Source organism: Gymnoscopelus braueri (genome assembly GCF_963280865.1).
Source record: "Gymnoscopelus braueri genome assembly, chromosome: 3".
NCBI classification, from domain to species: Eukaryota; Metazoa; Chordata; class Actinopteri; order Myctophiformes; family Myctophidae; genus Gymnoscopelus; species Gymnoscopelus braueri.
The window spans coordinates 41,448,884-41,461,154 of NC_137612.1; the positions used below are offsets into that span (position 1 = coordinate 41,448,884).

Sequence of the window (12,271 nt, forward strand, 5' to 3'; positions counted from 1 at the left end):
GTGTGTGTGTGAACCATGTGTGTTTGTGCGTGTACCGTGTGTGTGTGTGCGTGCGTGCGTGCGCGTGCGTTCATTCTGCTATTTTTGGAAAATATATGAGCATTTTTCAACATATCAACAATTATGATGATTATGCTAAATAATTGGGATTATCTCAAATAATTGCAATTAGGCGATTATGTAATAATAATTGTGGCCTAGGGACAAAAGGTGAGGAGGGATCAAGCTGTCGTGTTTCTTTCTCCCAGGAATTCGTATGTTGGACGGGATTGTGACTGATGCCATTGAAGCCAGCTCTATTGGGTTCAATCCCGACCATGTGGATATCTACAGTGCCAGCTGGGGACCCAACGATGATGGCAAGACAGTGGAAGGTCCGGGCCGCTTGGCCCAGAAGGCCTTTGAATACGGCATACAGAAGGTATTCATACCACACCAAATCAGCTCTCGGATCCACATGGAATGATCCTTTTTTTTCTTTATATATATATATATAAAAAATTGAAATAACAATATTTTTTTAAACGTGGTGTAAGTGATATTTTCTGTTAAAATAAGTGTTAAACAGCTCTATATTCCCATAGTAATCCGTGCTAGTGTTTGTTCAGTAACAGGGGTCTCCCGTATCCATAGGGATTGTGGGGGTCAGTCCATATCCTGTATGTTTATGTTTTATAGATTGACATTGACAGACAACATAAAATGCCCCCAAAAAAATGCTTTTCAACTTTTTATGTTTTTTTGTAAATGAATGCCCTACTTCATCGCACAAGTGTCGCGAAAAGTAGCAAAAATAGACAATCGACAAGCTCAGTTTGCATGCGCAGTGAGCTTGTAGATCTGCTATTTTCACTATTTTTTTAAATTTGGGTTTTATAAATTCAACCAACAAAAAGTATTAACAAAGCTTGTGACTTAAAGGAATAGTTCACCCCAAAAAATATTTTTGTTTTGTTTTTGTCGCATTCTTAAGCCAATAATTTGATGACCAGCAGACCGGTAGGCAGTGGTTCCGGTAGGAGACACAAAGGAGACTCTTTGTGTCTCCTACCGGAACTGCTGCCGGTCATCAAATTATTGGCTTAGGAATGTGACAAAAACAAAAAAATATCCATGAATTCAAGTCTCCATGGGGTGACTAATCGTAAGTAAAAAAGTCATTTTGGGGGTGAACTATCCCTTTAATGTTGGAACACAAGTCCCCCCCCCCCCATAAAATAGCTTTGGACATACAGTACAAGGCTTTTTTTTCCCTGCCTGATAGTGACAAACAATATCACACCATTGTGTCTCCCTCAGGGCCGCGGGGGCAAAGGCTCCATCTTTGTGTGGGCGTCGGGTAACGGCGGCCGGCAGGGGGACAACTGTGACTGTGACGGCTACACGGACAGCATCTACACCATCTCCATCAGCAGTGCGTCCCAGCAGGGCCTGTCACCCTGGTACGCTGAGAAATGCTCCTCCACCCTGGCCACAGCGTACAGCAGTGGAGACTACACCGACCAGAGGATTGTAAGTAGTGGCGTTGTGGTGATGCAGCTGATGCTCACCCCATTCCTTGTATGCCAGTTGGTTCCCAACCTGTGGGGTCCAGTGGTGGAAAAAGTACTAAAATGTTTCACTTGAAGGGATAGTTCAGCCCCAAAATGACTGTTTTTTCCCAATCGATTACACACCCCAGGGAGACTTGAATGCATGGAGATTGTTTTGTTTTTGTCGCATTCCTAAGCCAATCATTTGATGACTGGCGGCGACCGGACATGAGCATCTTTCCGCCGGTCATCAAATTATTGGCTTAGGAATGCGACAAAAACAAAACAACCGCATATCCGAAGGACTCGACGGCAGGCACCACACTCCCTTGAGTCCTTGCTGATGCGTGTGCCGAGTTTGAAGTCAGTCAGTCCCATTATGCACATGACCATATATGGGTGTAGCGGTCGGATCTTTTCTTTTACATCTTTTCTTGTTGTTGTTTTTTTGTCCCCCATTCTTGTTACAGACTAGCGCGGATCTACACAACGAGTGTACCGAGACGCACACTGGAACCTCTGCCTCTGCCCCACTGGCTGCTGGGATATTTGCTTTGGCACTGGAACAGAAGTACGCAACACACACCCAGCGAATCACCTGTTAACTTCAACAAACACAATCTATACAGCATGTATTATTTATCAACTACATACATACCCCTATAGGGATGATTGTTTGCTTTGTGAGTCACTGTCCACAAAGTAAAAATCCTTGAGTGTCAATTTAACCCAGAGCGTGTATTTGTATTTTTTTAATATATTTTTGATTAAAAGGTTAAAGCTCAATTTGCTGATTGTAATCATTTGCTGATACAGTGTTTGTTCAGTAGGTCTCCCCATCCATCCAGCTCTTTAGTAAACACCAGATACATTTTCAGGTGGGACGTCACCAATTTCATCTAATCAGGAGAGAGAACCCATTTATCAGCTTCAATTTTATAGCGTTCCAGTTCCAATTTTGTCTACTTATTTTCTTGTGTCACCACTTCCAATTTATGTTTTTATTTTGTTTAGTTTTTTTCCCCCTCTATCCTGTATCAGTTCTTCTGTCTCCTGATTGCATGAAATTGGTATCCCAAACTGAAAATGCAGCCTATTTTCTCTTAACTAAAGAGCAGGAGAGACCCCTGTTTCTGAACAAACACTCAGGATGTTACAGTGGTTCGTCACTAGGCCTTTTTAGTACATAATCATCTGATAGTAATTATTTGAGATAATCGCAATTATTTTGCATAATCGTCATTGTTGTTGCCATCGGCTAATTCTACTATTTGTTTTTATTTGTAAGGTATAAATGTATCAAATTTGTCAGTTTGTTTATGAAGCCTAAAAGCCAAACAGAAAAGTAATTTTGTATTTATATGTTCAATGTTCAATGCCAAAAACCCAATTAAAATCATTAATTGCAATTATTTGTGCGACAGTTAAAGGGATATTCACTTTCAAACCTGTTTGGGTTCATTTTCACATCTACTCAGGCTTTTGTGAGCACCGGCCCAGACACTTTTTAAGTTGCTCGATTCAGTACTTAGATATTTGATATTTATTTTATCAGACACGCCCACTTCCTATATACCTGTAAATCCATTGTAAACTCCACTTTAACCATGTTAGATTAATTGAAAACACACATCTTTGGTTCTGGAGAAGTGAAATATCCCTTTAATGGTCAAGTAAAATGGCATGATGATGACAGCCATATATAATGGTCTCCTGTACCTCTCCAGCCCAGAGCTGACGTGGAGAGACCTGCAGCACATAGTGGTGTGGACCTCAGAGTTTGACCCTCTGGCCAACAACCCAGGCTGGAAGAGGAACGGAGCAGGCCTGATGGTCAACAGCCGCTTTGGCTTTGGCCTGCTTAACGCCAAAGCCTTGGTGGACCTAGCTGACCCAGCCACCTGGAAACAAGCCCCAGAGAAGAAGCAGTGCATCGTCCGGGATGACTCATTCCAGCCCAGGTACGCTCGGCTATACAGTATACAGTGGTTCTCAAACTTTTTCCTGTCAAGGACCCCCAAATGAATATGTATTTGGCCACGGATTCCTATCTGAAAATATTTTGTGCCAGGGAACCCATACAAGATTTGTTTTGTTAAAATGTTTCAAAAATGTTCAACGTTTTTCACATTTCTTTCAAGATTCTTTGAAAATAGCAAATCTACAAACTCACGTCTGTGGTTATTTTCAAATAGCCGGCCGTATTTGAGGTTAAAGTGATTAAACTTATTTTAATTATTTTATTTAGTCTTACAATTCTTATTTTGCAACTGCTGCCAATTTAAAGCTTTTCTTGTCGAGTGTTTGTTGGTTGCTTGGCCAGGACCCAAAAGTAAGATATCCTGGAACTCATACAAGACATCTGTGGACTAGATTTAGTTATTAAATAGGCATTTCATTTCTCTTTTCTTTTTTTCCAAAGTTTTATGAACATGCCATGGTCATCAATTTGTCTACGCACCATTGCCTGATTCTAGTGCTTAATTTATTTGAGTGCTTCATTTTTCAGGGAAAGAATTTGATGTCCTGATGTCGTAAACATTTAGTTCCAACAATGCAATGAGATAAAAACCATCTGCGTTGCTAAGGACACATCTGTTGGGTTTCATGCGGAGCCATGGTGGCAATAACAAAACCCTAATGCCACATTTATGTTCTGTCGCACAACGGTATCACTCGCCCCAAAATAGGCGACCTGCAAGCTCACAATACATTGCGCATGCTCGCAATACGCCACATCCGCAACGCATCGTGAGCTTGTAGGTTGCCTATTTTGGGCACGCGATACGTGTCTTGAGACAAAGTATAAATCATACTTAAGCCTGGAATGGCTTTAGGGCGACACACTCTGTTCTGAAAACAGGTGTTTTAGATATTTTTTAAACGGGAAACAGAAATAATCATTTGCTTTTACTGCAATCGTTAACTTTGCACACTAAATGTTGCCTGATAAATAATGGAATTTAATAACAGAATGCTAAGCTGTGTCCTGCTGTGAACTCATGGACAGTGTTAAAGGGAAGTACAGTAGAGCCTTCCCTCTGTTATCTGACTAAATGGTTTGTTTACAGTCTTTTTGGGATTAACCACATAATCCTTTATACTTCGGCTTTTCGGAGATAGCCGATCTACAAGCTCACAACGTGTAGTATTGCAACGTGTTGTGAGCTTGTTGATCTGCTATTTCATTTTAAAAAATGCCTTTACGACATGCCCAAAGTAGGGACGCTAAGGTTAATGTATTTAGTGACTCCAAATGGTCATGGGCAAAAGCTTTAGCCATGCTTTGTCCTCAGTTGATGCCAAAGTGGGGTTGATCGTTGTTATTTGTTCTTTTCTAGCGTCCCTTTGCCATGTGCTTTGGATTATGAGACTCAATAGCGCTGACACCCAGTGGCTGTTACCTTGTTACAACCATGTCTCGACTAGCTGGCTTTAATCCTGACGATTTGATTCTCCACCGCTCTCACAACCCCCTCTAGCTTCATGTCAGCTTGCACATGGAAATCCCTTCATTCATGTTCAGCAGGAAAAGGAGAGGGATTATGTCTTTGAATGGCAGAATGTTTTTTTGCTGTGTACCATCGCTAGGGGTATTATTAAATGTGTTATAGTGCGGTTTTAGCACTGAAGGTGAAAACATCATTTAATTGCCTCCTCAAAAACCTTCGAATGAATACAGGCAGCACATCTGAACTCCATCTACTACTGTACTGTATGTTGAAATCGTGTGACAACCCTTTCTATAAATTGGATTCAGATTCTGTTCCCCGTATGGTATGGAAAATAGCTATGAGTAATCTTTGTGTGCTTGTGAGACTGCTGACAAGTGGTGGACAGTAATGAAGTACATTTACTCAACATGTGGGTCGGGACCACCAGGGGGGTCCACACATGATTTGGGGGGGTCCCCAGATGACAGTGAAGTGACAATTTAAGGACCTTTAAGACCAAAGAAACTGCATCAAAAGTAATCAACAAACTATTCTATAAAAACTGGTCAAGCATTGGCCAAATTGACAAATAATGTAAGAAAGAGGCAAGAAATAAATAGCTGATCTTGTAGAACGGCTATTTTCACAATATTTATCCGTGGAACCGAGTCAAACTAATAGTCCTACATTCCTAGTGTTTAATTGAAATGGGGGGTCCCCATTTCAAATATGATTATTTTGGGTTGTTTTATTCCCACGCAAAAAAAGACCCTGTATTTTCAATTCCTCCCAAAGGGCACTGAAGGCAGCAGGAGAGATAACTATAGAGATCCCCACCAAGGCCTGTGCAGGGCAGGAGAACATGGTGCGTTCACTTGAACACGTGCAGGTGGAGGCCAGCATAGAGTACACCAGGAGAGGAGACCTGCACATCACACTGACCTCTCCATCAGGTTAGCCGACACTTCAACCCTCCAACGTTCAATTAAGAACAGCACATCTACAAGCTCACAACGCGGCGCAGACACACACACACACACACACACAAACATACAGACAGACACACATACACACACACACACACACACACACACACACACACACACACACACACACACACACACACACACACACACACACACACACACACACACACACACTCATATTTCTTTACATTTCCATAGGCAGAATGTCATTGTGGCTACCTGAAATGTTCATTTTGACTAGGAAGAATTGAATTACAGATAATCTGGAACACGTATCCAGTCTATATATCACGTTCTAAAACGGCTTGCAATACAGTCTCATCATTCCCTGTTCTTTCCCATCAGGCACCAGTACAGTGTTGTTGGCTGAGCGAGAGCGGGACACGTCCTCCAACGGGTTCCGGAACTGGGACTTCATGTCTGTCCACTCGTGGGGCGAGGACCCTGCCGGAACCTGGACCTTAAAGATCACAGACACGGTGAGTTGCACACATGCTGTAAAGAAGTGTTAGTGGACCCTTAGTGTAACGCCCAGGATTCAAACCTGGGTCTCCTGTGTGCACAGGAAGGGACAAACATCTTAACCATTAGCCTCCCCCCTTGGCCCAGGGAGATACTGTATTATTAGGCCTTTGGTCTTATGGCTCTGAGCCACTCTGCTGCTACATTAGGCAGCCATTTTGTTTTCATTTATACTACATCCCCTGAGTGCATGCTGGGGATCAAAAGCGTCCTCAACTCTTTGCTCGTTACACCTTGGTTCTGAACGTTGGGTCCGCGGACCACCAGGGGCTCCAAATGGACCCTAACGGGTTTGTAACTCTGAGAGTGTATACAAGTGGAACCACCAGTCACCTGGTAGAGTGTATACAAGTGGAACCACCAGTCACCTGGTAGAGTGTATACTATTAAGTCTCAGTCAGTCACCTGGTAGAGTGTACACTCTACCAGGTGACTGACTGAGTCTTAATAGTATACTATTAAGACTCATGTCACCTGGTAGAGTGTATACTATTAAGACTCATGTCACCTGGTAGAGTGTACTGTATACTATTCTATGGCTGGCCTAACAGGAGCCACGCCAAACAAAAAACCCACTTGGGATTGAAAGATTAGTTATAGTGGGATCGCCATGGAAACGCATAACTCCATAAACAGCATGGCTGGTGACGTCGTAACACGTCACACATGATATGTATATAGGTCTGAAAAGCTCCACTCCTTGCACTCATTTACACCCGTGAAGTTAGGCAATTGCAGGATCTGGCCGAATCTGGTAGGCGTCTGCATTATCTACACTGATCTGCTAGGGGTACGACATTAAGGCCACAAGATGGCTTCAAGGATGGGCCACGTTAACACACGAATTCAACGCCAAATCGCAAAAGATCAACTTGAACTTGATACAGAGTTTGATAAAGTGGGCAAACAGTTAGGAGGTGCATTTGGCAAGGAGGATGGGGAGTTGAATAAACTGCTGGATGATGCAAGAGAGAGCAGGGAGGAATTTGACAGGATCGAGGACATGGACACAATCATCTTTTGTCGCACTTTTGCAATGCCGGCACTGAGGAGCCAAAAGATTGCAAAAAACAAGAAGATGAGAAGCATTGACAAGCATCTCGTCAAACAGAAGGCAAGCAACGAAAATAACTTGGAGGAGCTCAATGGCACCCTTACGAAAACCAGAGGCATGATACCGGCCAACGAAGCGCTCCGGCAGCAACTGAGCACCATCAAGGAGTCAGAAGAGAACGAAAGGAGAAAGCGAATCCACATCGAGAATGAATCTAATAACAAAGAGAAACTTTGGTACAAGGAGCAAAAAAGTATAGAAGATCACTTCCGAGCAGAACTGCTCACAAAGAAGCATCAGTGGGAGAGGGAGAAGAAGAAAAAGATTAGAGAAAACCAGACTCTGAAAGAACTGCTTAGCGCAGCGAGTGTGAAGGCTGAACGTATGAAGAAACAGCACATACAAAATCAGAATGAGATTCAACTGTTCAAAGAGATGAGAATCGAAGACCTCAACCGAATGGATAGTATAAGGAAGGAAATGACCTTAAAGGCAGAGACCTTGTATAAAAAACTCCAATCCGAGCTAGCTAGCATCATGAATGAAATAGAAGTCAAAGCGAAGCTTTGGGAAAAGGAGCAGCAAAATATGGATGACAACTTCAGGAACGAGATTCTCACAAAGGAGAACATGTGGGACAAAGAGAAAAGGGACCTGGTAAAAGAAAACCAGGCTCAGACCGGAAGAGTTCAGAAGATGATGGACATGGAGAGACAGATGCAAACAGCAGGGGACGAGATAAGGAGCAAGTTAATGTCTCTCCTAAAAAGCCTCAAGGTTCTGGAGGGAATATGCTTCCCCAAGATACGCAACCAGGCTTCCGGGGAGGCAGAGCAACATCTCAATCACACCAGGATTGTTGTGTCACGTATGGTGCCGTCTCTGTTGAAGAATAAGAGTGCCTGCCAAAAAACTAAAGTGTTTGGCAGGAGGAATTGCTGCTAGGAGTTTCACCGTAATGTGCACACAGAGGTTCACACTAACTCCCCAGATTAACTCCCTGCTGAAAAGGCATCATATTCCTATCTAACTGGTTTTTGTTTAGTTTTTTGTCTTTTTAAGGCACGGCTACTGACAAACTACTGAACTGATATTTTTCACATATTGTTGAGAGGGGTTTTGTTACTTTTTTCCACAATCTGTTTTCGTAAGATATCATTTCCACCATCCCTCCATATTTGGGCAAGACCAATGTCATCAACATGACTTTAGAGTTATTGTTATTTTCTTACAAAATAATATTTTTTATGGCTTGGCTCTGTAAGAGGCAAGACCACATTTCTTGTGCACGCTACCAGTAGGCCAAATAAATACCTGAATATTTTTCACAGACTGATTTTTTTAGTTTTATAATTTTCTCCTGTGAATTTATAATCTCAGATGCACACACCGTTCCGCAATATTTGAGCAAGACTTACACCATTGGTTTGAGCGTGACGTCATCAATATGATCAATATCCACAGGGATGCCATGCCGTTATCCCCAGTATTCTTATTCTGGGGGACATCCAAAACATTAAGCCAAAATCGAGATTTGGTTAGACGGAAATAAGTATAGAGCAGGTCAAGTTTACTAAGTCTAGTGGGTTTAAGTGGTAAAAATCCATATTTATATATTTTATTTTTACGCCATGGTTTCTGTAACCTGAATTCACACCAGCAGCAGTATTCCACTATTAATATTTATTATTGTGTTTTTGTATGGTTGTTTGTGTAGTTTGTCGGGTGCTGTTTGTTTTAAAATGGACCACAATGGAAACCAGGTTTGGCTTTTTTGTGATTAATCCATTTTGGCGCATTTAATTGGTGATATTGAGCTTTTAATTGTTGCCAATAAAATTATTTAGACTGAATCATGATATCACCACAGCCAAAATGTATTTCTGGGTAGATAACACCAGCAGCGTCGCATTGGAGAAGTATTATTCATTAACATTATTTCTGGGAGAACAGGGTATTGTTATTGACAATTAGAAATATATATTATTGTGTTTGTTACTTTCAAACATTTTGTGCACACCCATTTAGTGGACCAAATTTCTTAGTTTTCTTATTTCTTACCTCCACACATTTTTGTTAATATATATCTTATATATTTTTAGATATAGTAGAGAATGGGTTAAGTCAAGTTGAAACCTTGCCTACATTTCGAGTCATACTTCAGATATGTCATACTATGTCAGTCGCTATGAGAGTCATAGGTGACTGACGTCACAGATGACTGACCTCACTGAATGGCATTAGGTCCCAGATCCACATTGGCGTCAAACCGATGTTTTTTGTTTTCCAGAAATATTAAGGCATTTAAAATTACTTTTCATTTTAATAATATTAGATTAGATGTAGCCTTCTCTCTTCCATGTAATATTATGTCAAATCCTTTTGAGCTTCATTTGAGGGTGTTTTTCAATTCAATTCAATTCAATTCAGTTCAGTTCAGTTCAATTCAATTCAATTCAATTCAATTCAATTCAATTCAATTCAATTCAATTCAATTCAATTCAATTCAATTCAATTCAACTTTAATAATCCATGAAGGCAATTTGATTTTAAGTAAAAACTCTTAGGAAACACAGACAGACAATTGCAAGCAAAAGAGCTGCTGTTTGGGAATATTTTGGGAATCTTGGGACATTGCAAAAATAACAGCTCTACAAGCCCAGAACATGGCGTGAGGAGGTTCATTCGCAAGGCAGGCAGGGCGGCGCCTGGCAGGCGAATATATACTGTAGATCTGCTATTTTTGCAATGTTGCTGCTAAATTTAACCGCTTGAACCCTCTAGGCTTAGTAAACTGGACCTGAGTTGGCTCTGTACTTGGATGCTGTAGTTCAAGTAAAAGAAAAGAAAAAGATGATTAAAATGAATAATTTTATCTAGAAAAGTGCGCTCCTCGGAGCGCAGGTCTCCGCCAGGCCCGGCTGTCTACCCACGGCCCACAAATTAATGTGTATCGATTTGTGTGAGTTTTGTACAAAAGTTGTAAAAAAGTGTTTTGAAGAAAACGCTAAATGGTGGAAAATCTAGTTGGCACAAATGGTCGGCCCTATATGGGAAGTTGTGAGGGATCCAGGAAAAAAGTTTTGATTGTACGACCCATGTTTCAAGAGTTATAGGCCAAAATGTGAAGGGCCCTGTTGTAGCGCCACCAAGAGGTTGATTCCTGAGGTTGATGCCTACTGGTAGTGTGTGTGCAAAGTTTCACGCTGATCGTGCAACGGGGCCTTCGGACGTCCGGCCTGGCGGAGACAATATGGCACGCCTAAATCACATCCATAAATGTTGTCATTGAGGTCTTCCAGTGTGCAGGAATTCATTCAACATTAGTGGTTAGTTTGCACTGTTGTTGTGCAGAACACCATCTGGTTCTTCCTGATGTTCAACCCACCATTTTGTCCTCCTCGCAGTCTGGCCGTATGGAGAACGAGGGTCGCATCCTGAGCTGGAAGCTCATCCTCCACGGAACGTCAGAGAAGCCGGAGCACATGAAGAAACCCAGGGTGTACATTCCCTACAACGCTGTGCAGAACGACCGGCGCGGTGTCGAGCACATGATGGAGGTGAGGACGACTAGGCCTGTCGCAATTTATTACATAATCGCCCTGCGCACTATTTTAGTGCGCAGGGCGCACAAACACAAACACAAACACACACACACACACACACACACACACACACACACACACACACACACACACACACACACACACACACACACACACACACACACACACACACACACGTACATGCACAGAACCACACATTACATGTATATTGTGCCTGTGCTTAGGCTGTGATAAGATAAGTCTAACCTGACAGAATTGACAAATATGTGACATAATTATGAAATGACACAACAATGAAAATAACATGATGTGGTGGCGATGACATTATGGGAAATGTTGCACTTCTATCGCTTCTAATATCAATATCTAAAGAGCACCACAAGAGACCACTGTCTCATAGCATGTTAGCCCCAGTCTGGCAGCGCTCTGACAATGGAAATGTCGGTGGGGATCCGGCCATCCAACACTGTGGTCCAAAAACGCATCTCAAAAACTACTGGCTAGATTGTACCTTCATGCTCCCTGGAAGATGACCCCTACTGGTTTTGGTGACTCCATGACCTTTCCTTAGTGCCATTTGCATACAGGATATAATTATGGTCGCTAAATCGAATGGATAGAAAGCTGGAGAAACATGACCTGTAGGGGCCACTAATGGCACTTTCAGACTAGTCTTGTTTATTTACCTGTAATGCTTATACACAACACTCCACTAAACCGCTTCTTCTCTGTCTATCTGATAACGCAAAGGAGCCCACGCAGTCTCACCCCCCTCAGAAGACCCAGGCCACCCAAGACCTCCCTTCCACAAACCCCCAGCAGGAGCCCTTAAAGACCCCTGTTTCACCCTATTCTCCCTCCCTGGCCCTCCTGCGTCTCCTACACACAGCCTTCAACAGGCAGATGGTGGCCTCTGGGCCCCAAACCCCAGCCAGGGCCTCCTCCTGGGGGAAGCAACACCTGGATAAGAGCCTCTCCCCACCTGCCCACCGCCTGCCTCAAAATGTCTACCAGGCTCTGGACAGGATCGACAAATACCAAGATACAAAGGACAGTCTCTACAATGACAACAGTGACGGCTTCTACAGGCACAGAGATGACCCCAGTTCTTTGCTGCAGGCGCTGCTCAACATGGTAGCTGACGACAGCCAGTGAAGACCCCAAGGAGAGGGGAGGA

At 42.6% G+C, this 12,271-nt stretch overlaps 1 protein-coding gene across 1 annotated transcript in view; it reads left to right on the top strand.

The window, feature by feature from the left end:
- Positions 1–12,271, top strand: part of pcsk1 (proprotein convertase subtilisin/kexin type 1) — a 28,340-nt gene extending 16,069 nt beyond the window's left edge. The window contains exons 7-14 of the mRNA XM_080423337.1: positions 249–421; positions 1,300–1,512; positions 2,003–2,103; positions 3,260–3,493; positions 5,762–5,919; positions 6,298–6,431; positions 10,936–11,088; positions 11,845–12,271. Of these exons, the coding sequence (XP_080279463.1) occupies positions 249–421; positions 1,300–1,512; positions 2,003–2,103; positions 3,260–3,493; positions 5,762–5,919; positions 6,298–6,431; positions 10,936–11,088; positions 11,845–12,249 (1,571 nt within the window). The 3' untranslated portion in view covers positions 12,250–12,271. The remainder of the gene's footprint in view (positions 1–248; positions 422–1,299; positions 1,513–2,002; positions 2,104–3,259; positions 3,494–5,761; positions 5,920–6,297; positions 6,432–10,935; positions 11,089–11,844) is intronic.